This window comes from Ischnura elegans, chromosome 9 (assembly GCF_921293095.1).
Source record: "Ischnura elegans chromosome 9, ioIscEleg1.1, whole genome shotgun sequence".
In the NCBI taxonomy this organism is placed as follows: Eukaryota; Metazoa; Arthropoda; class Insecta; order Odonata; family Coenagrionidae; genus Ischnura; species Ischnura elegans.
In genome coordinates this window covers 109,450,757-109,476,866 of record NC_060254.1, presented here as the reverse complement: position 1 = coordinate 109,476,866, position 26,110 = coordinate 109,450,757, and the positions used below count along the sequence as shown (strand labels likewise).

Here is a 26,110-nt window from a genome sequence, read left to right as displayed (position 1 = left end):
AATTCATGTAAGAAATGCAGCCCCATTTTCAGCTGCAATTTCTGGGAAAAGAAGTGTTTCTCTTTACACGCGTTTATGCGGTGCCTTTAATCACTTTGTAATCAAGATTTTTCAAGGTTCTGATTGGATTTATCAACTTAGTAATCTAATTTGAAGAAAAAGTTTTTCATCTTTTGTCTAGTTCAGTCTCACTTTTTTAATATTTTGAATTTTTTTTAATGCTCATATTCACTTCATAGGTACTTTACCCTCAAAATTGTTAATGTCTTAGAATGTGAGGAAATTTTTCTGTATAATTATTTTGCTTAGTACTTCCTGAGGGATAGGAAGAGCATTGTTTTGAATTTATATTTGGTGTTGGTTAATGCCTATGTATATCTAAGCTTTAGAGATTAAAAAAGTAAAACTCGTGAGGTACTAAAATGGAAATATTTTTGCGATTAACTTTTAGCTTAAGAGGATGCAATCACTCCAATGAGACCATTGTGATTTCCCTATGTATGTATTACTTGTTGAACACTAATGTCTTTAAATTTCAACAAGTAAGTGCAAACTATCCTTTCTAACGCTATCATCTTAAAATTTTTATGCTGTTTGGAGTTCACCTTTGTCAGTAATTAACCATATCTCAAGTATTAAAATTTATCTCAGTATTTTCTCTAAGGTTAAATATTCATTCTTGAGATACTGGTATAACTTAGCCATACACCCTCTAAATTTCAAGTTGATGACATGAGTTTCAACCAAGTAATCATGGAAAAATGCCAATGGTGACCTCATGGAGTGGGAGTGGTGCATCCTCTTAAGAATTGTAGTTAACACCCGATGTTTAAAAATATATGTATGCTTAAGCTGTGGTATTGTTCATAATATTGGTATTTCCCATTCCCATTCATCTACTGGTTGTTGTACCTAAATTAACTGTTGATTATTGATAATAAATTTAGTGATTTTTGAAGATTTTAGCTGTTCTACGTCTGTATGTTGCTTTTTAAGTACAGATATTTATGCATTTGAATGGTTTTGGAAGCTTGAAAAAATGCTTTCAGTAAATTATTGCTGTAATAACACATAATGATATTTAGATGTCCTAATCTCTGACTATGCATCGTAAATGGCATGGCTGTATTTGGTGATGCTAATACATAAAATGTTACATTATTTGTATGCATTAATTTTGCTTTCCTTACGTGTGAATATTTATTATCTTCCAGTTGTTTTCTGTTACTGTAGTAGTTTCAATGGAAGAGTTGAAATGAATTTCATTTAATCTTTGTCATTTTGTATTCATATAAATGTTAGAGTGAAATTTAATTATTCAGAAAATTTTGCTCTTTTAAATTTTCATTTGAGTATGACGTTACTTTTAACATTTTCCATTTCTCTCCATGAGGATGGCTTCAATTTGGTGATGCTGCTAGAAAAATTTTAATGATGCTATTAAAAAAAACTCATATTTGATTCTACCTCACAATTCACATCTTTTGTATTTATTTTTTGTTTTGTTTTATGCAACAGTTCTTGTTAAATATACTGTAAAATTTATTTCTTAGGACATAACTGAAATAATAGGGAATTGTGCCAGCACCCATTGGGGAGATCGCAAGGAGGGCCTTGTTGGGCTTCAGTTATACTTTCAGAATGGAAATCTCCTCTCTGGTTCTGAGTTGAAGAAAATCATAGAAATATTCACCAAAATGTTCATGGACACACACACAAAGGTTAGTGATTGTTTTGTAAGAATTAGCACGTAGTTAGGGAATGATTTTGGTGGAGGCCACTCGGGAGCTCACTGGCCTTAAGAGGATGCTCTTGCTCAACTGGTCAATGTTTGCCTTTTCTTAATGTATTACTTTTCCAAAAATTAAGTGATTGATTTGAAATTATCAGGGTTTGTGAAGTATAACGGGTATATTTGAAGGGTATTCATTTTCTCAGAGTTCAGAAAGTTACCAAAATAAATTAACTGATTAAAGTTAATCTCAGTGAAAAGTAGCTATTTAAAGGTTAATCAGTTTATTTTCTATAATGTCAGTTTAGTATATAAATATCTAATTAAAAATAAAGTTAGAGAAGTAACTTTTACATCGTAAGTTATTTTTTCAGTTACATTGACGAATTATCATAAAATAACCTTAAAAATCTACATATTTGCAATTACTATAAAATGAATGCACATTTAAAATTCAAGAATAATTTATCTAACTTGAATTAGAAAAAGCCATGTGATTCAAATAACATTATCATTTCAAAATTTGTATCAGGCATCATCTCTCTTTTGTATGAAAAAAGTCTGCGTGGGTTGCTCTGTGCCACATAGTGTCATGTTTCTATTTCTGGGTGGGTATTCTCAAATATTTATCTCTCTTTTACCTAAATTTGTCTCTTTTCTCAACGAAGCTAGCATCAAGATGTCTCAGAGTGCATTAAATGGTGCAATTTACAGATATGTTACTTAGAATGAGTCCCTTCACCTCAATATCAGCCATAGGATTTTGGTGGACCCCCATTCTCGTGTTAAACATTCTGATGTAAATAGGACAATATTGCCGAGGAGACATTTATGCCATTGTGGACATTGCCTTTGAGTTGTTTTGTATACTCTTGACTGAGGGTGCTTTCTGAAACTTGGGAAACTTTCTGAAAAGCCAATCCATTCAACCCTGCTTTTTTAAATGTCAAAAATTCCTCTGGGCCTATTCACTGCTCTCTTGCACCACTGTCCTACTATGCTGCATTCTTCGATCCCTTTTTATTTTCTACTTTGTCTGTTGGACAAGCTTCTAGCTCAAATGAGAACTAATCAACATTCTCCAAAATTTAATGAAGAACATTTGCTGAAGTTAGTTTTGAATCAATTAATGCAAGATTTTAATGAATATAACTTGAAAGTTTACTCGTATAAAAAGCAATTATGCTGTTTTATAGATATATATAACTACATTTTTTATGATTAATTTAAACTTCAATTTTTGTTAATCGTTAATCCCAACTATGATCTCCTCCCATGCTTGAATTTATTTATTTATTTATTTAGTCCAAAAACAGCACGAGGCCAATTACAGAGGACTACAATAACAGGAGAAATAATTACATAACATTAAGCAACGTAAACAACAAAAACAAAAATATTCAACAGTATTTACAAATAATAACAAAGAATTGTCATCAGGTGGTGCGAGGAATAGGGGGAAAATTACGATAGTGATGGTGCAAGTTGGGTGAGGGATGAAAAAAAGGATCAAAATTTGGAACACATTTGGCATATGAGTTAATGGAAGAAGGAAGTCTGAATAGAAAAGAAAGTTTAGAAACAGAAAGGCGGGGGGTGAAACAATGAAATAGGTCACTCGACCTCGTCGTGCGCGAAGGAACACGAAGCGGAAAAAAAGAAAGAAGGTCTGATGATCTGTATTTGCCATTAATGATATTTAAAAAGAGTCTCCGGTCATTGAGGATACAGCGATCAGCTAAAGTAGAAATGCCAAGAGAGGATCTAATCTTATTGAGGGAGAAGTTACGAAAAGGCAAGTGGCGGTAGCGGACAACAGAAAGGAAAAAATTCAATGGACGTTCCAGGAACTTTAATGAAGAAGGTGGGGCCGAAGACCAGATTTGGCTGCAGTATTCTAGGACCGGAGAGACACAGGAAAGGAAGAAGGTGCGTAGAGCAATTAAATCCAACACCTCACTATGGCGATACATCATACCCACCAAAGGCATAGCGCGGGTGGAAATGGATTTAATGTGCTCACGAAAGAGCAGCTTAGAGTCAAAAATAACCCCTAAATCCTTCTGAGAGGTGACCGAAGGGATATGATGTCCAGATAATCGGTAATTTCTACTCAGGATAGACTTGCGTAGGGTGAATGGTAGAATGGTAGACTTGGCTGGATTAATTTTCAGACTCCAAATCTCAGACCATTGGTCTATGGCATCAAGAGCCTTCTGCAGAGCAAGGCAGTCATTCGGGGAATCAATCTGTTTAAAAATTTTGCAGTCATCTGCGTATAATAATATTTTGCAATTGGTGGAGGAGATAATGTCAACTAGATCATCTATGTATAATGCAAAAAGTAAAGGCCCGAGGACACTCCCTTGTGGAACTCCAGATGTAACCGGTGCCATCAAAGAATGCGACCCATTTACTATTGTGTGTTGTTGCCGGTTCTGAAGGAAAGATGATAAGATAGAAAGAAAATTACCATGGACATTATACCGATTCTCTAATTTGAAGAGCAGTAATTGATGGTTAATTTTGTCAAAAGCTTTGGCAAAATCAATGTAGCATACATCCAGCTGTGATGAAGCCTCGAAAGCGTCAATGCAATATTTGTGCAAAATGGACAGATTTGTTACTGTAGATGATCCGGGAAGGAAACCATGCTGTTCGTCAGATATTAAGGGAAGAGAGAAAGACAACAGACGTTGATGAATGATGCGCTCAAAAATAGTCGATATAATTGGCAAAATTGAGATAGGACGGTATGATTCTACAGAAGATTTCTTTCCGGATTTGAAGAGTGGGAAAATGCTGCCAATTTTCCACACTGACGGAAAATATGCCGTTGAAAAACATCTATTAAAAATGATGGATAGGGGTAAAGCCAAGGAAGGGGCTGCATTTTTTAGGAACATCGCGGCCAGCTGATCTGAACCAGTTGCACGGTTAGTTTTAAGGGATGACAACAATTTCAGACATTCATCGGGAGAAGTGGAAAGTGAGGAGAGAGAGTGGGAACTAACACATTTAATATCAAGAACAGAGGTATCCAAAAGTTGATTAGAGGTGAAGGTGGATGAAAAGAACTTGGAAAAAAGGTCAGCACGCCCAGGACCAACAGCAGTTACATCACCAAAAGACATTTCCATAGGCGTGGAAGCAGAGTTACGCCTGGAGTTGATCATAGACCAGAACCGTTTTGGGTTGGAAACACATTCGGAGGAAATTGAGGCTATATAGTTGGTAAAGTCTAACTTAGTCAGATAATTGGCATGACGCCGAAGGTTCTTGAAAGTTTTTAATGTGTAGGGGTTAGGAAAAAGTTTGCATTTTAACTCTCAACTTAATAACCGATATGATGTGTGTGAGTGAAATGCCCTCACGATTGGTATCCTTGGGAGTTAGCTGCGTGAAGACCTCTTTAAGGGCTCGTACCACCAGAGAGCAAAGCAAGAGAAGAGGCTTGCGTGGTAGTCATTGATCGTGGCTCTAAACATGCACTTTTGAACCTTACGAATTTGTGTGGAGATGGGCATCCTCAGCATTAACAGTTTTCTACGGTTCTAACGGAAAGTGCTTGCAAAAGTATAGGAAAGATTCGTTATAATGAAATTTTGCAATTATGAGTGATTTCAAACCTATGTCCATTTTTATGCCATTCGTAGAATTTTGCAGAGAATAGTGACAGGTGGAGGGGAGAGAGTGCTAAAGGGATTTGGAGGGAAACGTAACTGTAGACCTGTGCTTTGCCGTTACGGGCAACCGGTCCAAGCTGAGTTCTGCAATGTGGTCCCAGTAGAAAGTGGCATAATGTGGCATCCTTGTGATCTAGCTTTGGGATTAGCTACTCGACCTAGGGTGGATCATAAAAGTGGAAAGGGAGGACCAGCCATTGTATGTCTGCCTCATTCACTTAAATCAGTTCAGTTGGCTGCAAGTAAAGGGAAATCTTGCTGGAGAGGGCATGTATATTTGGTTAAAAAATTGGACCTGATGTTAGTGTAATTTTATAACTCTTGCTCCATTGAATGTGATAATTATTTGTGTGTAGAAGAATACAAAGTGGGAGGTAGGGAATTAAATGCTTGTATCTATTCCAACATTTATCATTGAATGACAACCTATAAATTCTTCATTTAACGTACAATATATTTAGGTGGCCTAGTGAATAGCTTGCAAAATGCATTAGTTTATGGCTTTTTAAAGTTTTGGAATATTCTTATGTTTTGTAACTGTCATGATCATTTTCAGTGCAAAGAAATCCTTTTCCATGTATTTATGAATACCTAAAACTTTATTTTTTTACTCTAACAGGTTTTTAGCTTGTTCTTGGATACCTTAAATGAGTTGGTTGCTAGCCATAATAGTGATCTCCATGATTGGTTGTACATACTACTTACTCGGTTATTAAATAAACTTGGAACAGACCTCCTCAGCTCCACCCAAAATAAAATTCATAAGTCTTTGGAGATAGTTCGGTAAGTAATAAAGCTCCCTATATTTTAAAATGTGTGTGTGTCATGAATTCTGCACGTATATATGTATTGCCTTTTTGTTGTGAATATCATTGGATTATAAGATTTTTTTTGTTTTAGGGATTCTTTTCCTTATGACCTCCAAATGAATGTTATCCTGCGATTCCTTGTGGACCAAACACAAACACCTAATGCCAAAGTCAAAGTTGCCATGTTAACTTACCTTGCACGTTTAGCAGCTTGTATGGAGCCCACGGATTATAGTTTTATTAGTGGAGGATGTATATCAAGTGGAGGTAAGCCATTCTCCCCATCAACCTTGACCTCTTTCCATTTCTTGGATTAGTTAAAGGTAGTGTAATTCTTATTTGTCATTGCCCGTTTCTCAAAAAAGTCGTTCGAAGCGATGAGTGAATATTAAAGAAAATATTTTATTTTCTAGTTTATTTTAACCCTTTTTTTGTAACCAGTGAATTTGGAAGACTGCAAATGATGTTTGTAAAATGGATCATTTGTTTAACTTCAGTGTGCTTTGTCATTTTTTTAATGGATTGTTTTGTAAAATATAAAATTTTTGACATAAAAGTACGCATTTCCATTACTAAATGTTTCAGATTTTAATTGGAAATATGTGGAGAATAATCAATCTTCTTGGAGTATAAATTGATGCTGATAAAAGATAATTGCTTAAAATTGATAACTAGATGGATGCCAATTGAAGACTGACTTCATTATTGAAATGTTCAGAGGTTGTGTGTGGGTGTGTTGTGACTACATATATTTAGCTATTGCATTATTTATAATTTGAATAGCTCAAGATGTTGATCCTTGGAATACTTTTACATGTCATCTAATATTTTCCAATGGAAATTTGGCTGTAAGCTTAAACATTTCATTTAAAATATTAGAGAGAGAGAGTTGACCAGAGCCTTAATTGAGTCCATTTATTTTGTAACTCAAAAAGCAGGACAGACAAAAGATACAAGCACAATGACGCGGCTGGCATTAGTGAAAATGATAGGGTGGACGTCAGAGTCAAAGTCATCTCCACATGAGGTTAGGAAGGCAGCTCAGGCAGCTGTGGTAGCCCTCTTTGATTTGAATGCCCCAGAAGTGACCATGGTTCTATCGCAGTTACCAAAGGAGTTCCAGGTAAGTTATCAATGCATCGATACTTATTTTGTACTGTTTATCAGCAATTCATACTATCCTTCAATCTGAATACTTTCACTATCCCTATTAAATCAAACTCTCTTATCAATTCCACAGTTTAGTGGAACTGGCTTTAGTTTTTGATTAATTAGTGATAGTTATGTGACATTTCCACACAATTATACCTTATTATTCAGATTTTGTTCTAAATACTTTGTTTGATATGACAAAAAACCACTTACTTTAGCTTCAATTAATGAAAAATCAATTGAATTCATTTGAACATTAAATTCAATGTTTGTCCTCTACAAACATAAAGTCAAGATCAAATCCAACTGAAATTTTTCATAGAAATGCATATTTCATGACTTGAGGAAAATTAATGCTAACATTTTTTTCCATAAAATAAAGTTTGGTTTTAGGTTTGGACTTTCCCTTCCATTAATAATCGGAACAAATGTATCATGAAATCGTACAAAAGGTTATTCGGTATGTCCACTTTATTTAACTGTACAACCATGTAGTTTCAATCGCATCATCTTCATGTTTTGGTGTAAGTATGGCTATTGGTTCCAGGTGATGGTGGAGTACAGTGGAAGCTCGATTTAGCAACAGCTCTTGAAAACCAAGGAGTCACAAAGTAGTTAAATAATCAACAAAAATCATTCCAAAGACATTACTAATGCTGTATTTGGTGAAAGGAAAAAATGTCATTGTGATAGCAATTAAAAATCAATTGCTCAATGGCACATGCTCATAAACACTGAGTGAATATTTATAGTGGATTTCCACACTATGAATAGTTTTTATTTAAGCATCCATATTTGCTCATAAAATAACTGTCAAACAGTCTTAGCTTTTTTTCCCAATTTAATTTACATATCTCTCACTAATTCGAGCTTGTTGCTTGTCGCATACTCATTACTCATGGCTTCCACTGTGTCTAAATTACGGTCTGCAAAGTTTAAAATATCTATTTGAGATCATTTCATTGAAACCATATCTGGATTCCGATCATTATCTTCTCTGTCCAGGAAACCGCATCGCAGGTTGTCCAAAATCACCTCAGGAGGAGCAGCACGAGTGGTGGTAGCAGCGTGGCCGAAGGCTCTGCATCTCCGCCTGTTGCGACATCCCCTCGTATGCCTGGGTCGCCTCTTCATGCCCACAATGCTCAGCATCTGCACCACCACAATGCTACTCATCACCCCTCATCCCCACACACTCCAAGAACGAAAAGAGATCTTGGGGGTATCCACGATGATGAGAACTTAAATCCAGACGAAGTCTACAGGTATGTCTAGCGTTTAGCAACTACATTAGGCATTAGTCCTCCTAAACCCTCTCAAATTCAGGGTGTTCAACTGTCTGGTTGACCATAAACATCATAATTTTTTGTTTACTCTTTTGTAGCTGTTAATAATTGATTATAATTAACTTTTTTTGGGTCTTAGAATGTGATCAGGTTGTTGTGACACTGCTGGTTGCTTCTTGGAGGGAATGGTACTGCATAGTGGTATGGCTTGTTAGGTATAATTCAAGTTGGTGGGTTGGGTGTGTGGTGAGGGGGAACAAGGAAGGTGGGAGAGGTCAAGGAAGAATGATAATTTAACACAGGAATGCCCATTTTGTTAATTCGGAGGGTCTAACCTCCATTGAAGATTTGATGAAGGAAGTGACCAGCAAGGGTCGCTACAAATGGACTACCGTAACACCCAGAAAATCCTGGATTGAACTTTTCTTAGGTCCTGATCTAAGTCAGAGCGTCCATTTCTGCAAACATTTTGTATATCTCTTGGAAACCCAAGAGAAGTGTTCATTCAGCCTGAATAATGTTGCTAGGATTATTTCTGCTCCCCTGTCCGACATTTTTAATTTGTCTATCTGCAATGGTCATTTTCCTACCTACCTGAAAACTGCTGTCATCATTCCAATCCATAAAAAGGGATCCACCACTGAAGCCAATAACTATCGACCTATTGCACTACTCTCAGCTTTCTCAAAAATTTTTGAGAAACTCTTCTACAATCGCATAATGAATTATTTATCCCATTTTAACTTGCTGAATTCTTCCCAACATGGCTTCATCAAGGGAAGATCTACAATATCTGCAGCTTTCCAACTCATTAATGATATCACTTGGGGTCTTTCCAATCAGAAAGAAATACTTGGGATCTTCTTCGACCTATCGAAAGCTTTTGATACCCTAAATCATAATATCCTGTTCTCTAAACTCAACCACATTGGAATAAATGGCAATGCTCTAGCCTGGATACAATCTTACTTATCCAATAGAATGCAAATGGTTCAATTAAATACAACTTTTGCTGCTGGTGCTAACACACTTCGATCCAACCCTCTCAAATCGAACTGTGGGGTCCCTCAAGGATCAATCCTGGGCCCTCTTTTATTTGTCATCTTCATCAATGATCTCAAATATCACCTACCTATGTGTAAGGTGACCCTATATGCTGATGACACTTCTACACTGAACCTTAGCGATACGCTGTTAGGAGTAACGAATGCTGCTCAAATTACTGTTTCAACTATAGGTCAATGGTGCCATAATAACAGCTTACAATTAAATGACCTCAAAACATCTTTTCTCCACTTCCATAACAAAATTTCTCCCCCGACTTCAAGCCCTTTACTCCGAACTATCAGTAATAATTCAATCAAGCAATCTAACTGTACTAAATTCTTGGGTTTAACTCTAAATGAAAATCTTGACTGGCAATTCCACGTTGATAATCTGAACAAAAAAATTTCATCTGGTATCTTCATGATTCGTAAACTTGCCCCCACCACCTCTGTGGAGATCTTAAAGCTAGTTTACTTTGCTAAAATCCACTCCTACCTGTCTTATGGTGTGATATTTTGGGGCAACACCAGTGCTGCCACAAGGGCCTTCTCCATGCAAAAGAGATCTTTGAAGGCAATTGCTGCTGTTTCCATCAGATCTCCAGGAAAGCCACTGTTTCTTAAATTCAAGATAATGACACTACCATGTCTGTTTATTTTTTATTGTGCACTATTTGTCAAAATGTATCCTGATTTGTTCTGTCCGAGCTCTACCATTCATGATTATTTCACTCGGCGCAGAAATGATGTTCACCTGAGAAGGCAACCCTGTGCCTTATCTAGAAAGGGAACTCATCACTCAGCTTCCCTTATTTTTAATAAATTACCACCGCATGTAAAAACTCAGTCCAACATTGCAACCTTCAAGCGCGAATTGAGAAGGCTGCTTTTATCCAAAGCCTATTACAATCTAGACGAATATATGTGTGATAATGTATAATTGATCTGTGTCGTTTTTTTGTGTGTTTGGTATCTCCTTTTATCTGTAATATTCTCTTGACCATGTTCTATGTTCTATTCCTTGGACCAACAGAACAATAAAAATTATTATTATTATTATTATTATTATAATGCCATGTTTTAATACAGATAACTTAATTTTTACTTTGAGTACAATTAGTCGGAAAAATAGTGAGCTATTTTAAAAAGAATGTTCAAAACAAGTGTCAAGCTTCACTTTTATTTGGATAGTTGACTTTACTGTAATCGAAGTGCTGAGTATACAGTGTTTTTTGTTTGGCTATAATAAATTCATTCTTCTCATATTTATTATTCTTCAATCAGAATATTGAAGTGACTGGTTTCTCTTTCTAACAGTATGCTGATTTCAAACTAGAATTTTGAGTTCAATAATTTTTTTTTGAGGGAAACTGATTTTGCTGTGATTAGTACCCATCATGAGTTATTATGAGTTTTGTTGGTGTATAACCAATAAAGGCCATAATAAAAAGGCTGGATGTAGCCAGAGGTCATTTACAAGGTTAGAATCATGACTTGAAAAAAGATGTGAAAAAAATCCTGACCCCCTGGAATGAGATTTTAATTTTCTGTTTGCATATTGATCTATAGGTGTGCTTTATAAATCTCTGAAAAACTGCTTGTGTCTCCTTGTTATGCATTACCATCATCATAATTCAACAATCCTAAGATTGGTTTGACACAGCTATCAATTCTGCTCTCCTGTCCTCCAGCCTTGACCCTTTTAGTGCCAGGGGGCCGGGTTGTATATGCAAAGAGTGCCAAGGGCCGATCCATCGGCCGGGCTTATTTTGCACTGATGCCTCTTATTTTTTTAGCTTTGTGTAGATTTTGTCTCTATTTTTTAGTATCTGTCATACTTTAACATACCTGTAAGTATTGAGAATCAATGAAAAAAAAATTAGTTTCAGAAAATGCACATTAGGCTTTATATATTTTTTTTAGTGCAAACTTACAAATTCAGCCACAAAAGGCCTGGCATTCTTCAGCAAACCAGGAAAGATGGGCTGGCACTAAAAGGGTTAATATAGTGATGTGTTTCTTCTCCATTGCATTTGTTAAACCTGTCCCATGTAATTCATTTGGGACCATCACTTACCCTTCTTCTACCCTTTGCAACCCCCTGGATGCAGGCAGTGGCTGGAAGCTCAGTCGCTAGCATTAATGTGTGAGAAACATTATTGCCAAGACGCATCAAATTGTTGTAATTACAGCTTAGATACTAAATTGCTACTGAGACTGGTAAAAGTCTCAATTTTTAGCCGTATAATTTCAAACATCGTGAAAATAGATTGAGTTGGTTATATTGAACACCTTAGTTTAATGTTTTTATTGGGTAATTTTGGCATTAATAAAGTTTCATGTAATGAACAACGTGAAGATCTTCTTGTAATATTCCATGAACTTTTAAAATTAATTATTCTATCAATATTTAATGAGACATTTTGCCTAACAAACTGCTGCATCTTGGAATTGTATTTGTCAGAACAAAATGCTAGCCTGTATTTTAATATCTGAATACCTAAGTATTAATTTCCTTTTCAAAATGAAGTGCTTTCTCAATTTAAAAAAAATATATTATAAGAAATAATTTTTTTTAAATACTCCGTGTATGGCTTAAATTTAGCTACAACATTTAATTATTTAATGTTGGCGCAAATTACGCTTTCAGGTATGCTGTTGTTATCCCTCGAACATCTAAATGCACACCACCACGGAGTCTAGAATATCCGTGCCCAAATTCATGTGTTTATACCCCTGCTCTCAGGCATCGGCAAGTTTTCTTTGTCATGTCATGCTTTTTCCTGGTTGACTATTTTGTTTATTGATATGTCTATGGACTCCTGTTAAATTAGATAAACTCCTATCCTATCACCTTTGAACTCAAGTAGCTAAATATGTCTTCTGTGTTTTCCAGTCAATGCCTTGATACTAGGGATGGTTGGATCGGATACTTCGAATCCAAATATCCGTATATAATGAAAGCGGTACCAAATTTGCGGAAGAAATCAAATCTGGATCTGAAATTTTAAGTTAATGCATCAGTAAATGCAGCATTCTATCTCTAACAGGTGTTATGCAACAAAATTTTAGGGCAAAATATAACAGGCACGCAATGTTAATCTTCCCCAGAGATTGAAAAACCCCCAGGGGAAGTCCAGTGCTGTAGCGTAGTAACTACGTCACAGACTTCACTCCCTCGGCCTTGAATCAACCCTGAGCCCATGCCTCGGACATTTTTTTCCCTCTCTTAAACCACACGAACAATAACTCATTACCTTCGAAGGAAAGTATCAAGTTATCCTAGAACATCGGAAGCGTGTTTCATCCCACCCCCATGTCACCAACTGACTTTTTTGCCCTACTGGCTTCTATGTTCTGTGTCATCCTCAATAGTTAAATGCAGCATAAAAAGTTTTATTTATTAAATAGTCCATAGAAATGCATCACTAAGCTGATTACTGAAATGATATGTATTGACAGTCTGCCATACTCTACTGTGGAGAATTATGGGTTTAGAAATCTAATAGTACATATGGAGCCAAATTACACTGTATCTGGACATAAAGTACTTTCAAATAATTTAATTCCTGATATTTACGTGAAAGTGCCCGAATATTTTATAGAAGAAAATGAAAAATGCAGTTGGATCTGAAAATATCCATAAATCTGACACCTAAAATCAAGTATCCTATACGGATCTGGATCCGAAAAAAAAATCCTGGATCCATCCATCCCTACTTAATACTTAAATGAAATGTAAGAACTGTCAGTAAAAACGTACTGTCACAGCTTATAATAGAGGGGATGTTAATCCTATATTTGAAGCAATCTGTTCATTAAAATTGTGTCATGCTCGTGACTGTAGCAATTAGAGGAATAAAAAGACTAGTACTTGTGGTTTGGTCAATCTGCGTCATAAGTCATCAGCAGTGGAGTATTAACAGAAAGGGGTGTGGATCATTGAAATCACTGACTGCTGCTATCCAGTCACTATGTTTGCACTCTCTCACTTCTTTGATTGAGGGGTCAGCTGCTTTGATGATTTTTTTGTTTATAAATGAGATATCAATTCTAAAAGAATATTTTTGTTATTACTTTTCTCTTCCATGAAATTTATGAATTATGATTGAATTTGATTTGAAGTGAAGGGTTGGGAATTTGACAGTCAACAATCTCTAGGCTGTCCAAAATAAAGATACATATGTACTAAGTTTTCTTGTATTGGAAGTGCCGAGGATTTGTGTAGCTCACTACTCAGAGGGGAACCGATGCGAAGGGGAATGCGTTCCTTAGGGTTTAACTTACAGTGTTAAAAAATTTTGTGTGTGGCAGCCCATAATTTTTTTCCTGAAATGATTAATCTTTCAATCTTCTGAGGCAGGTATTTATTTGCAAAATTCACTCTAACCAAACCTTAGTCTCAAAGTATGAATATAGGTCCAATTGTTCTTGGTAGTTAAGCTTGACAAAGCAACTTAACTATGGGAATTATTTTTGTGTGAAGTTTCATAGCATCGAATGGCAATCATTTCTTGTGTTGTTGAATCACCAACTGACACTGGAAAACATATCTAATATATGTTGGTTATATCATCTTCAATGTCTGTTCTCTACCAAGTGAGCATACTGCACCATGTTCAGAGTCACCATCTTGAAAAAAAAACTGTGACTACCTTTCCCTTTTTGTCTAAATGATTGCATCCTTAGTCCCCATTTGAATATCTATTAGATACATATATCCCTTCTTCTTTTGGTTGAGATTGCAGATGAATCAATAATGTTAAATTGCATTTTTCTCTCCATGGCATAATACTATGCCTTGCAATTGCATGGAGGCAAAACAATTTCTATAGATTTAAACACATCCTATTGCAGTTTTGTGGGCGTATATTCTGTTATAATTTTTATTGAGGTTGTCTTGGTTAAGTGGTTTAAAACTTCAATATCCATGCCTGTCTTCTTCCTGTCCTAGATGACCTTTGTAAAAAGATTCCCACTGAATGCCGTTGTTTCTGTTTAATCAAGCATGAAAGATTTACTGAAATGGCATTTTAGATTGATTAGGAGCTCATGTCCATTTTTGTAAGAATTTTTGAGTTGGTAATACATACTGAATTTGAACATTGGTCTCATTATGCTTATTAATAATTCTGACAATTATGTTAATGTTGCTATTTTTATTGGAATGTGAAAGATTTTTGTGTTTGTCATTAAAACTTAAATGATGTTGAAATATAGACAAAACTAGTGTATTTATTGCTTTGGATTAATCTGATCTCCATTTTCATTGATTTTTTATTTTCTATAACGGAGAGCTGGTGTTTATATCCTACCAAATCATGAGGGGCTAGATAACATATTGCTGCGATATCATTTATTACAAGTTACAATTATGAATATGAAATTACATATTAACCCTTATTAAGAGCTAGCCTCTTTGTGTGTGGTCGTCCTCATTATTTGTGCTGCCATCGATTTGGTCCTTGTGGTTATGTATACGTGACTGTGGTCTTCAATTTCCTCTCTAAAGCTTATCTCTTCAATTAACCACCTCTCTCTTTCTTTCCTTCAGTGCATCTATAATGCATATTTCCCTTTCTGCTGCCGCTGTCCCTCAAACCTATTCCAACTCGCCACTTAGATGCCTATTGAAATCATTCCATTTGTTCTGTTTCCACCTCTTCTAATGATGCTGCAACTGTTTCCGCTCTTCCTGTCCTCATTGTTTTTTTTCCTATAGTTAATCAATAGCCTGGAATTCACAAAATATCATTGCCCTATCTATCTGGTGTGTTTGTACGTTTGCTTCCTGAAATTCATCTCAAACCTAAAATGAAATTGTGGCAGCTAATTTAATTTTCAATTTTGCTCTTAATTTCTAAGAATTGATGAAAGAATTAGAAGGCTTAGGATGTAATAACTCACAGTCTATACATTGGCCAAATAGCATTTAAGGCTTAATCATTCATGGACATTTCTTTTACCAGCATTGATCTATTACAAAATGTGATGCTCTGTGTGTAAGGTCTAACTCGGGCAGTAAGTAATATTGAACAATTTTCTCCAGGTCTCTGAGAAAAACAACTGCAGAGATCCAGAATTACAGCTTTGAGGCTGGGAAAGGTGATAGAGACTCAAGTATTGGACCTATGTCTATTGGCAATGATGACCGCCTAGGGGAAGAAAGAAGCATAGCTGATATAGGAGACAACAGCATCAGCAATTCAGTGAGTTTAATGTGTTGCATACTTAGCCATGATTACACAGATTATTTCTGAATTTAAATTGAAAATTATAAAGGATAATCTCTATCGTAACAGGCTCAACTTTGTGGAGGTTCATTCTAATAAGTAAAAGCGAACAAACTATGTATAAATTCACCAATTTATTTCCTCCTAGCCTCCCTGAACCTCACGGAAAAACCAACAACCCATAATCCTTCCCCTTCCTCCACTCCTACGGACACCCCCGTCATTACCTTAGTCACCAACAACCTTCCGTTACTCCCTACCAACGTTCTTCCACACCCCGCCCCTCTCCAACTCTCACCACCCTCCCACAACGCCCAATCACACACCTCAGATTTCCCAGCCACCCCTTCCACCTACCTTCTTCCTCCCGATACCACATTATATATAAGGATGTTTGTTTCTTTGTAGCCTTAGTACCTGATGATGACGCCGCTGCATCGAAACTAGTATGTAGTACCACAAAAATAAATTGGTGGATTTATACATAGTTTGTTCGCTTTTATTTATTATTATAAAGGATAATTTTTGCATTTCTTCGGTTTAAAATTTTTTTTATAGGAATAAAATGCTATCACTAACCTGTACCTCAAATACAGGCTTTTCTGACCAGTGTCTTCTCATCATTGTAGCACTCCTTACTATAAATTCACTGGCTCTTTGGTATAATATTTTCTTATGAATTAACTTCTAATTACTATGAATAAAATCTCTGGAATTAATCTTGATGGAGATACTGAAACTGGGTTAATTACCAAATTCTGTACAAGTGGCTTATGTGTACTGTTAGTAGAGAGCTGTTTCAGGCCTAACCTTGTGTAATTCAAACATATTAATAATTTAAAATTTTCCTGAAAATTTCTACTAATACTTTTCCAGTTACCTTCTGACAAAAGTATTGGTGATTACTGCCAAATAAGAAAAAGTATTTGTGAAAAACCAGAGTTTCACAAATAATTTTTCTTTTTTGGCGCTAACTTTTAATTTATTTATGTGTGCTGAAAGATTTTGGGTGGATTTATTCCTCAAAAACATATTTCTCTATGAGTGGATAGCCAGTCTTGTGCCTTTGCTTTTCTTAAATCCGTAGCGTATTTCTCATTAATATCTTCGGCACATGTGTTGCCTGGTTGATAGTCCTAAACTCTACACACTTCTCTGCTTTTTTATTTTTGGGAATTTGATGTTAATTTCAAAGTCACTTGGTATATCTCCTGTTGAGAACATGTCACAGATATTCATGTACAGTTGAGTGAAAGCCTTCTCTCCTGCATTTTTGATAAGCTCTGCTGAAGTATCATCTATTCCTGGAGCCTTATTCTTTCGCAGGTCTATTATATCAGTGACAAATTGTGGTCTTAAGATGCTGGCTCCCATATCATCTTTTTCCACTTCACTTTCCTCTTCAATGATTTTTGCCCTGAGTTTTTTTTCTATTGTATAACTCTTCCAGGTATTCTTTCCATATCTATTTTCTTCTTTTTACATCAAAATATTTCCATACTTGTTCCTTATGGTATTACATGTTGTATTCTGTTCCTTATAATGGTTCCTCGCTATTCCATAGGCCACTCCCACTTTCCCTTATACGAGGTTATTTTGAGTTTCCTGGCACAGATTTGTCATTCACACTTCTCTAGGTTTCCTCGCTTTGCAACAAATCTTGTTCCTTATTTTTTTCCAGGCCTGTCCTTGCTTAGTTTTCAAATTCTTATTCTCTCTCCATTCTTCAATGAGGTCTAGAACTTTACATGTGATCCGTGGCTTTTTCTTACAACAGTTCATTTCACTGGAACTTCTCTTGTGGCCTCCTGAAGTCTGCCTTTAATATTTTTTCAGCTAACATCCACTGATTTCTCAGTCTGATGTTATCCCATTTTGGTCTCCACTGCTTCTTGACATGCACATTGATGTAGTGGCTCCTTTAGTTTCCCTACAAGCCACATAATCTTCACTTATTTCTTTAATTAAATGAATTTCAGATGGCATTTTATCATCACAAGATGGTGATCACTCTTGATAATCAGCCCTGGGTAGCTTTTGCAGTCCTTTATCTGGTTTCTAAACCTCTGCCTCACTAGAGTATGGTCTACTTGAAATCTTATTTCATCTCCTTGTATTTTACCTGTATATTTTCTTTGCTTGTGATTTTTAAACACTGTATTGGCTGCCTCTCATTTGTGTTCTGTGCATGATTCCAGGAGCTTTTTCTCCTCTTTCATTTTGATTTCCTAATCCATATTTTCCTGTTATTCTGCCATCCTGACCTTCGCTGATTACAGCGTTCCAATCACCTTAAACAATAAGGTTTTCTTCCCCCCTTACCTGTTTGATTACTTCCCTGATATCTTCGAAGATGTCTTAAACTTCTTCATCCTTGTAATCTGTTGTAGGCGTGTAAACATGACCTCTACAGTATCTACTTTTTTAGTCGCTAACTTTGCCATAACTATCATTTCATTGTACTGAAGGAAGCTTTTTACGTACATTCATAGCCAGATAAATTTGTAGAAATTAATTGAAGCGAACAAGTTTATTTTGTGAAAGTATGTAAACTTGTTGCAGTGTAGGGCAAAATGCACTCGTGCTTTGGGACATTCAGTTGTGCAAGGTGTTGGTGACCTCCACCTTTCGAATCCGCCTTGGCTTAATATCCCTGTTGGTGGTGGTTACACCACAGTTGCCTGGAAAGTGAAGTAGTGTATTGCAATTATTTTGGTGTTTTGAATTAGTATAAAAGGAGTGCACTCTGGAACTTTTTATGTGTCTGTCAAATCCATGCGAACATTTCTAAAAACTGAGCGCTTCACCATGATTATGGGCCAGTTCCCATAGTACCGCTGATACACTCACACCTGAATGCCCATGAGGCTCATAGCAATGATGCCTCTCTCTCCCCCCCTTCCCTCTACAGCCAGGATTTGTCGCTGCCTTCTTGTCCCCCAATGTATAAAAGATTCCGAATGGACCGCGTTTTGCATAAATTGAGACAGTTCTCTAAGTTTTCAACAAGGTACAATATTAACTGCAGATGTAATGAGGTTGATAAATTATGGAGTTTTTAAAGAGTTTGGTCATTTTCGGAACCAACCCTGTGCATGCTTTCATCGAAAGGTTTAACCTGTCTGCTCCTGAGTAGTAGTGGTGAACTGACCCCAGAAACTTAAATGTGAGAGGTGTTAAACTTTGGCCTGCAATTGGTTGTGCTATGTCTCTTGTTGAAGATGCTCTGTTATTTCAAATGATGTTAAAGTATAACTATTAAATAGATGAGTATTTGTTGATAAAGCTCCAAGTGAATGGGGTATCAGCCTATTAGTGTGAATATTTTTAACTGTATTTACAATCTTGCTTCCTTCTCGGACTTGCAGTGAATTTGTATCTTTTCTTTTTGACCTCCAGCAGGGCTCTGGGCACTCCTCTTCGCTGTCATCGCCAACGAGGTTACCTAGTTTCAATGGCATTGACAAGAGTTCAACTTCTCCTGCAGACAGTGGCGGTGGAGGATCATTTGATGCCATTGCTTCTCCAGAAAATGGTTTCAGTCCAAGAGGTAGTATTTCATTTATTCAATTGATTTTCAATTTTCTTTTTAGGTGCTGGGATTTTGATTTGGGTGGATAGGGATGATTGCATTCTGAAATGTGGACAGTATAATATTTATGTAGAATTCTTGAACCTTTAATCATGATGCCTTCCGTGTTAGTGGCTTTGATGTTCGTTCTAAAATTTAGTACCTTATCTTACAATGGCTTAAGTTCCATTAGGAAGGCCAAGGGATAGTTGTGTCGGAATAAGGATGCAAAGACAAAGAGTATCGTGGAACTGAATGATCTATCTTAAAAAAAGGAGAAATGGAGGGCTGCAGAATGTACAGGTCTGATGATTATAATGCTATGAGTGGATGAAAATGGTTCAACTTGAATTGTGTAACTTCTCTAAAATTCAAGCCCACCTATTTTATCTGAATGAAATATCCTTTGCAGATTCCACTCGGAATATTCATTGAAGACACTATATATTTTAATGTCTTCACCTAATTCTCAGGTAGAAACAACAAAACATTTTGTATCTTAAATAAAGTTCTAATTTGTCTCAGAAAAGGACCTTTCCCTCATGATGGAATGGTTTCAACACGTGTTAATCACGCTTGACTAAGGAAATTTATTGATTGGAGAACTTTTCTTTTAGGGAGTCACCTGCAAGTTGGTTTGGATGACTCAGAGAGTTTACGAAGGGTAATAGAAACTCTGTCTTGGACTGGCAATGGAACGGATGGCGTGATGGAGGTGGATGGTCCAAAGGACGTTGATGGTGTTAAAGCAAACGCGAGGAGTGACGCTGACAAAAAAGCTGCACTCACACAACTTATTCGTATAATACGCGATGGGAGTACATTGGCTGTAATGGATCATTTTAAGTGAGTGACCTCATCCATTTGATTCACGTATGCCAACTTTTCAAAAATCCTCAATTAAACAGAATGCCCATGTTTCCCATTGTTCATTCTTCTGTGAGCAATGTTGAAACTGCTGTCATTTAATCCGTTACAATGTTCATTTATATTTTCATCGTGATTTTTTCTATTTTGTTGTGGGGTCAAGCTTATTTTTTATGTTAAAATCCTTATACACACATTCCTCAGAGTTTTAGGTTTAAATGAATATTTTCTGTGGGCAATGAATTATGCAATAATCTAATAGATTCTTAAGAATTCATCCTGTAATCTAAAAGATTCTTATTAATAAAATTGTTATCACGGTTATAAACTTTAATGCCATATATTTACATGAGTAGTTAGTTGGATGAGAACTGAAAAGAACCTTCAAACATTTCATGTTTTGTTGATAACTGGAAATAATATTCATTAAAGATGCATTTTCAAAAATTTGTGTGTTGTATGAAGTAAAGCTCATAATTTGGCTGTATGCTTGTAATCTTCTGAAATTTAATATGCTTAAAGGTTCTCATGCTCGTATAATCTGCTTTGAGCAATGACCTTTCTTTTTTATTTCACTCTTTGCTGAAAATGTGTTTCATTTGCCTTCTAATGATTTCAGACCTATCCTGAGGCTACTGCTGGAGCAAATGGGTGGAGAAGGTGCTGTTCGTGCCTTGGCATTAGGAGCTCTTAGCGAAATGTTGAGCAAACGTTCTTTTGCGGCAGCATTTGCACAGTACGTTGAGCTACTCATTACTAAGGTGCTGTTTGCTCACAAGGATGCTGATAAAGATGTGAGTTTTTTCAATTGTTTTTGTTTGATCAAATCTTTCTTAGGTGCCTTTTGGTGTAATTAGCTTTGCACCTTGTCATGAAACCTGCAAATTTACTGTTTTAAGTCAATTTTCAAAAAATTATAATATATCTCCCACTATAGTTTTAGTACAACTTTTTTGACCGAAATCTCTGGAAAAACTCTCTGTGGGATTATACCAGTGGAACTGACTCCATGGGGCCTGAGGGGCCCAAGCCCCCTAAAATATTTGTTATGGGTGTGAGGAAAACATTTGTCAGGCTTTTTGATTTTCCCCGAAGTGTCCAGATATCGAGACTCGAGTTAATAGGGTTCTAATGTTGATCATATGACTCTTCTACAATGCTCGAAAAACTTAAAACTCACTACTCATAAAATTTCGCGGGGCAAGATCCCCAGTTTGACCCTCCCCCCCCAATATTTTTTGTAAGTCAGCATCCCTGGACTATATTCAAGTGCAAATTATATTAGTGACCATTTGATCAACCTGAACATTTTTCTTCCAAAAATGAAATTTAAAAATTGGGGTGGGAGTATTTGAAGATGGAGTAATGGAAAGAGGTCGTTGTCCCATGCTCGAAGTGTGAGGCTGAATTATGCCATATATTTGGGAGTGTTGTTATTGTCCAATTCTTTAGGTCTGCATGGTTCTGCCAAGACTGGGAGTGTTCATATTGATGCAATATATTATTCCATGTTTCAATTGCAGGTGGTGCGCGCAGCTGAGTCTTGTGCTGGCACAATGGCTGCTGTCATGCCTGCAGATGCTGTGGTATTAGTTCTCAACCTATTGATTAAAACTGAAGATTTTCCTGTCAATCAAGCTGCCATCAAGATGTTGACCAGGCTTGTGGAGCAGAGAGGACGTATCGTGATAGAGCCTCTTCTCCCTCAAATAATGCCGGGACTTGTCAAAGTGAGTACCTCATCGGTTGCCCTGTATTATGTAGACATATATATTTGCCTTAGATCATGTAGCGGAGCCTCAATGGGTCCATTCACCTATTTTATGTAATCTTATATTGTTATAGTTTGAAAAATAAAGAGATTTTTCTCTTCTTCTATTTGTCACATACTTCATGAGATATATGTGATGGAAAATTGACAGCCTTAAATCTTTTGCTGATAAGTTGATGATGTCACGGATTCATGCCAAGCTGATTGCCACTTCTCCGCTGCTTCTCGGTCTTATTCAGGGGTGTGGTTCATTGTTGTTTACATTCTTGTGAGTGATTCCTTCTCTCAACGAATGCGAACGAGTAAATGAGCCAGATATCTAATGACATCGCCAACTCATGATGAGGGGGTGATGACTTATGAATTCTCTTACTTTATGCTTACCAGTGAATGGCTGATTGGAGAGGGTGTTTTTCGTTAAAGAGTATCTTTCATTTCAATCTATCAAACTCTTGCAATGAATCACAGTTTTGTACCGGGGTGAATGATCCTATTATCCTCTTTTCTATCAGCCATTCATTGGATTATCATCCCCTGCTTTACCTTCATACGATCCTCTCTTTTCGCTTTACTATACTTGCCCACGTTGAATCCACTAATTTTTCCAAAGAATGAGTGCAAAAGATAGAAAGTGTGATTCAGAAAGCAAATTAAAAATTTATTTGAAAAATATTGCAGGTGGACTTTTTGCAAGGCCTGATTGCTTTGATTATTTGTTTGGGCTTTCCCTCGATATGCACCGATGATCCATGCTGCTTTGTCTACATTGTCTCACAGTCTATTTGTATGTTAGCTTGGTTTGGTTCCATCATTTTCAAGTTTCCACATTAACATTTACTGCAAACCTATAGTCATGTTATGATAGTGATGTATGATAATTATATTTATGAGAATGTGATATTTTGAACCATTTGAAGGCGTACGACAATGAGGAGAGCAGCGTCAGGAAGTCAGCAGTGTTCTGCATGGTGGCAATTCATGTGGCAGTTGGTGAGGAGGTGCTGGCGCCCCACCTGACTGCCCTCAATGGGTCAAAGATGAAGCTGTTGCACCTGTACATTCGGAAGGCACAGCAGCAAGGCCAGGGAGGCTCTCACGGCCACTCGAGGGGCACAAGGAGCGGCAGTGGAGATGGCGCAGGGACCGGTTCGGAGTCCTCGAGTGCCTCTTCGCCCAAGCACACTCCGACATAAGGGAATCGCAGCTGTACAAAGTGCTTTCAAAGAGTTTCCTTAACACATTCCCGAGTGCTGGGCCTCAGGGAGTCATTCTCTGATAGATTTCGGATGACTTGATGGCGAAAGGAATTGAAAGAGAATGGGGAAGCCTCTCATCTGTGACAACTAGGAATGAGTGGATAATCCTCCCTGGGCATAGCTCTTCTCAGTGTTGTGAAGTGCCTCCTTTAGAATGTTCTCGACATGCAGCAGCCTATTCCACGGGATGATCCCACTGGGAGTTGTACGTATGCAAGTGATGCATTAAGGCATCAAGTTTTTTTAGTACCAGGATTGTAAACTTACGCCCTTGTGTGGGCCAATGGTAGAAAGTGATGATGAAGATATCGTGTGCTATTGCGCTTGTGAGTGTATGATTGTGTGCGTGCGCATGTGTTTAAATGATTGATGTAACTGTGCGGCCAGTTTGTGGCAAGTGTTGGATATTGGCTCATTGCAACTTAAAAAGAGCTTCTTTTTTCAGTTAGGCCTGACTGAACGAGGTGGGATCAAGGAGGGAGGATGGGGGATAAATGACTTTTTTTAATGGCTCTTTTTACTAGTCTTGCATTTTGCCTGTTCATAATTTTTCTTGATTGTCATTGAGCATGTTGTCTACCTGCTGGCTAATTATGTTTTTCTGCTAGAGAATTTGCCTTGAAGTTACTATAACTCTTGTTGACATTTACTATTGAATTCTTCTTTGATGGTCCAAAAGCCTTCTCATAACCCTGCAAAATTGCTGGTGTGTAATCGGTGAAGGTTTAAAGTTAACATCCTGGTATGCATTAATGTGAGGATGATGCTGTGTAAATTATCAATGTGTGGCCTTAGAAGCCTCAGCATAGTCGTGAGAGAGTGTGTGTGAATACTTGCGGAAGGTATGAGGTTGAGGATTTTATGTCTCTAAATGGTTAGCAACGTGCAAGTCCTCCACCTCATTCGAACCAACTTGAATACATTCATGCTGCCATCTCTGAAGAGAGCACTCACTTGTGGTGTTGATCATATAATTCCCCTAGTCTCACTTTTAATGGACATTGGTGTGGTTAATTCCATTGAACTAAAAGGTGCTGTTGTAAAACCCCCTTACCTCCCTTGTATATTACATCTGATTTTATTTATCTGCCTGCTGGCCATCACAATAATTTCTTTGATTACCGAGTTTCAGAGTAAATTATATGGTAAAAGGTGGTATCATGGACTATGCAAGGTTAAAAGAATGAAAATTTTATGTAATTGGTTTTAACCTTGAGCCTTATTGTAAATCATGGAAGCTTTAGACTCCATTGAAAATGACTTTGGAATGCATTGAACTACATATGGACTTCCAGAGCGTACACATAATTAACTCTATGTTAATTTGCTGGTGGAAAGCATCTTATACTCTTATATTAACTTTCCCTGCTCTACAATGATATGTTGGCATTCTTTTATTTTGTAAAAATTTTATTTATGAAAATTTTATGATACCCATTTTCTTTTCATATCCAGGCAACATTTAATTTTTACACAATAAGTATTTTATGTTGCCAACATTTGTGCTATTTTAAGTGAAATCAGTGGATTCTGTGAGTGTGTCAATCTGTAATATGAAAAGTTGAGAGCTGCCTCATGTTGGAAGTATGTATGGCTAAATCAGTATACTTACTGCATATGTTATTGAGATGCCAATAAAAGCAAAATGATTTTTAATGGTGTTATGAGATCATTGTGGTTGCGAGGTCAAAAGTGTTGACTTGCAGGTACACCACTACGTATATGTTTTCCTCATATTTTAGAAAATTTACCAGAAGTCAGGCATAAGGCCCATTTTTTGGCAACCTTATCAGAAAATTTTGAAGGTTATCATTAAGACAAAGTCTATCTCTCCTAAATTCTGTTAATCTCTGAAGGTGTATAGTGTTTTAGTTGATTTTGCTTACACTATTGAGCCAAATTATTTGTCTAAACCGGCGTTTGATTGATGCATTTGCCCATTAAGATATTCCATAAGAATGAATGAAAAATGTTACTACCTCAAACTCTGAATATATGTCCACAAACATGATATTCTAATATTGAGGAATTGTTCTTGCATTCTTACTGGCATTAACTTGAACTGGCAAATCCATCATCTAATCATGGCTTGAAACAGTTTTGACAAGATTTACTTACATCCAAAGTTATTTTACAAAGCTTGTACATCCAGTGAAGATAATTTTTAAGACAATCATCTTATCTTGTTTTGCCCTCAGTGTTTATTCCAGGCTGTTGTCACGTATGGGTTATTCGCTGTATGATGAGAGCACCCTTACATCTATGAGCCTTGGTGGGCTCTGGCCTTGGAGATCTTGTTGCATAGGTACTCATTGATTTAAGATTACTCTCTATCCATTAAATTATGTAAAAAAATTTGTTGAGGTTAGCTCGAAATGGAAAGGGTAGGGATGAGATCTGTGGGCATTTAATAAAATGAATTTTTATTTATCAAACTAATACACCCATGTCTCGTTTAGTGCAAATTCATTCGTCCGGGAAACACCTGAACACAGCTGAATGCCGAATAGCATCGACACTTAAAAGGGTCTAGTCGTAGGTCCTCTGTGTCTCAGGATTACAGTGCGGCAGTTGTTCAGCAGTAGAAAGTGATTTTGATAGAGCCATACAGAGTAAAAACCAAGTGAACAATCGCAAAAAATAGGAATGCGGATAGAAAAAGAAGTTATCAAGTCATGGCTTTAAAAATGGAGTGTGTCAA

The 26,110-nt window shown here is 36.6% G+C and overlaps 1 protein-coding gene across 14 annotated transcripts in view; it reads left to right on the top strand.

Moving 5' to 3' along the window:
• Positions 1-25,065, top strand: part of LOC124165240 (CLIP-associating protein 1-A) — a 383,777-nt gene extending 358,712 nt beyond the window's left edge. For 11 of the 14 annotated variants that reach the window (XM_046542552.1, XM_046542559.1, XM_046542558.1 and 8 more), the window contains 11 exons: positions 1,554-1,721; positions 6,038-6,201; positions 6,319-6,494; positions 7,163-7,350; positions 8,385-8,644; positions 15,761-15,920; positions 19,344-19,494; positions 20,133-20,361; positions 21,002-21,176; positions 21,906-22,112; positions 23,071-25,065. In XM_046542552.1, the coding sequence (XP_046398508.1) occupies positions 1,554-1,721; positions 6,038-6,201; positions 6,319-6,494; positions 7,163-7,350; positions 8,385-8,644; positions 15,761-15,920; positions 19,344-19,494; positions 20,133-20,361; positions 21,002-21,176; positions 21,906-22,112; positions 23,071-23,346 (2,154 nt within the window). In that variant the 3' untranslated portion in view covers positions 23,347-25,065. The other 3 variants (XM_046542547.1, XM_046542548.1, XM_046542560.1) reach the window with 3 other exon arrangements.
• The last annotated feature ends 1,045 nt before the right edge of the window (positions 25,066-26,110 follow it).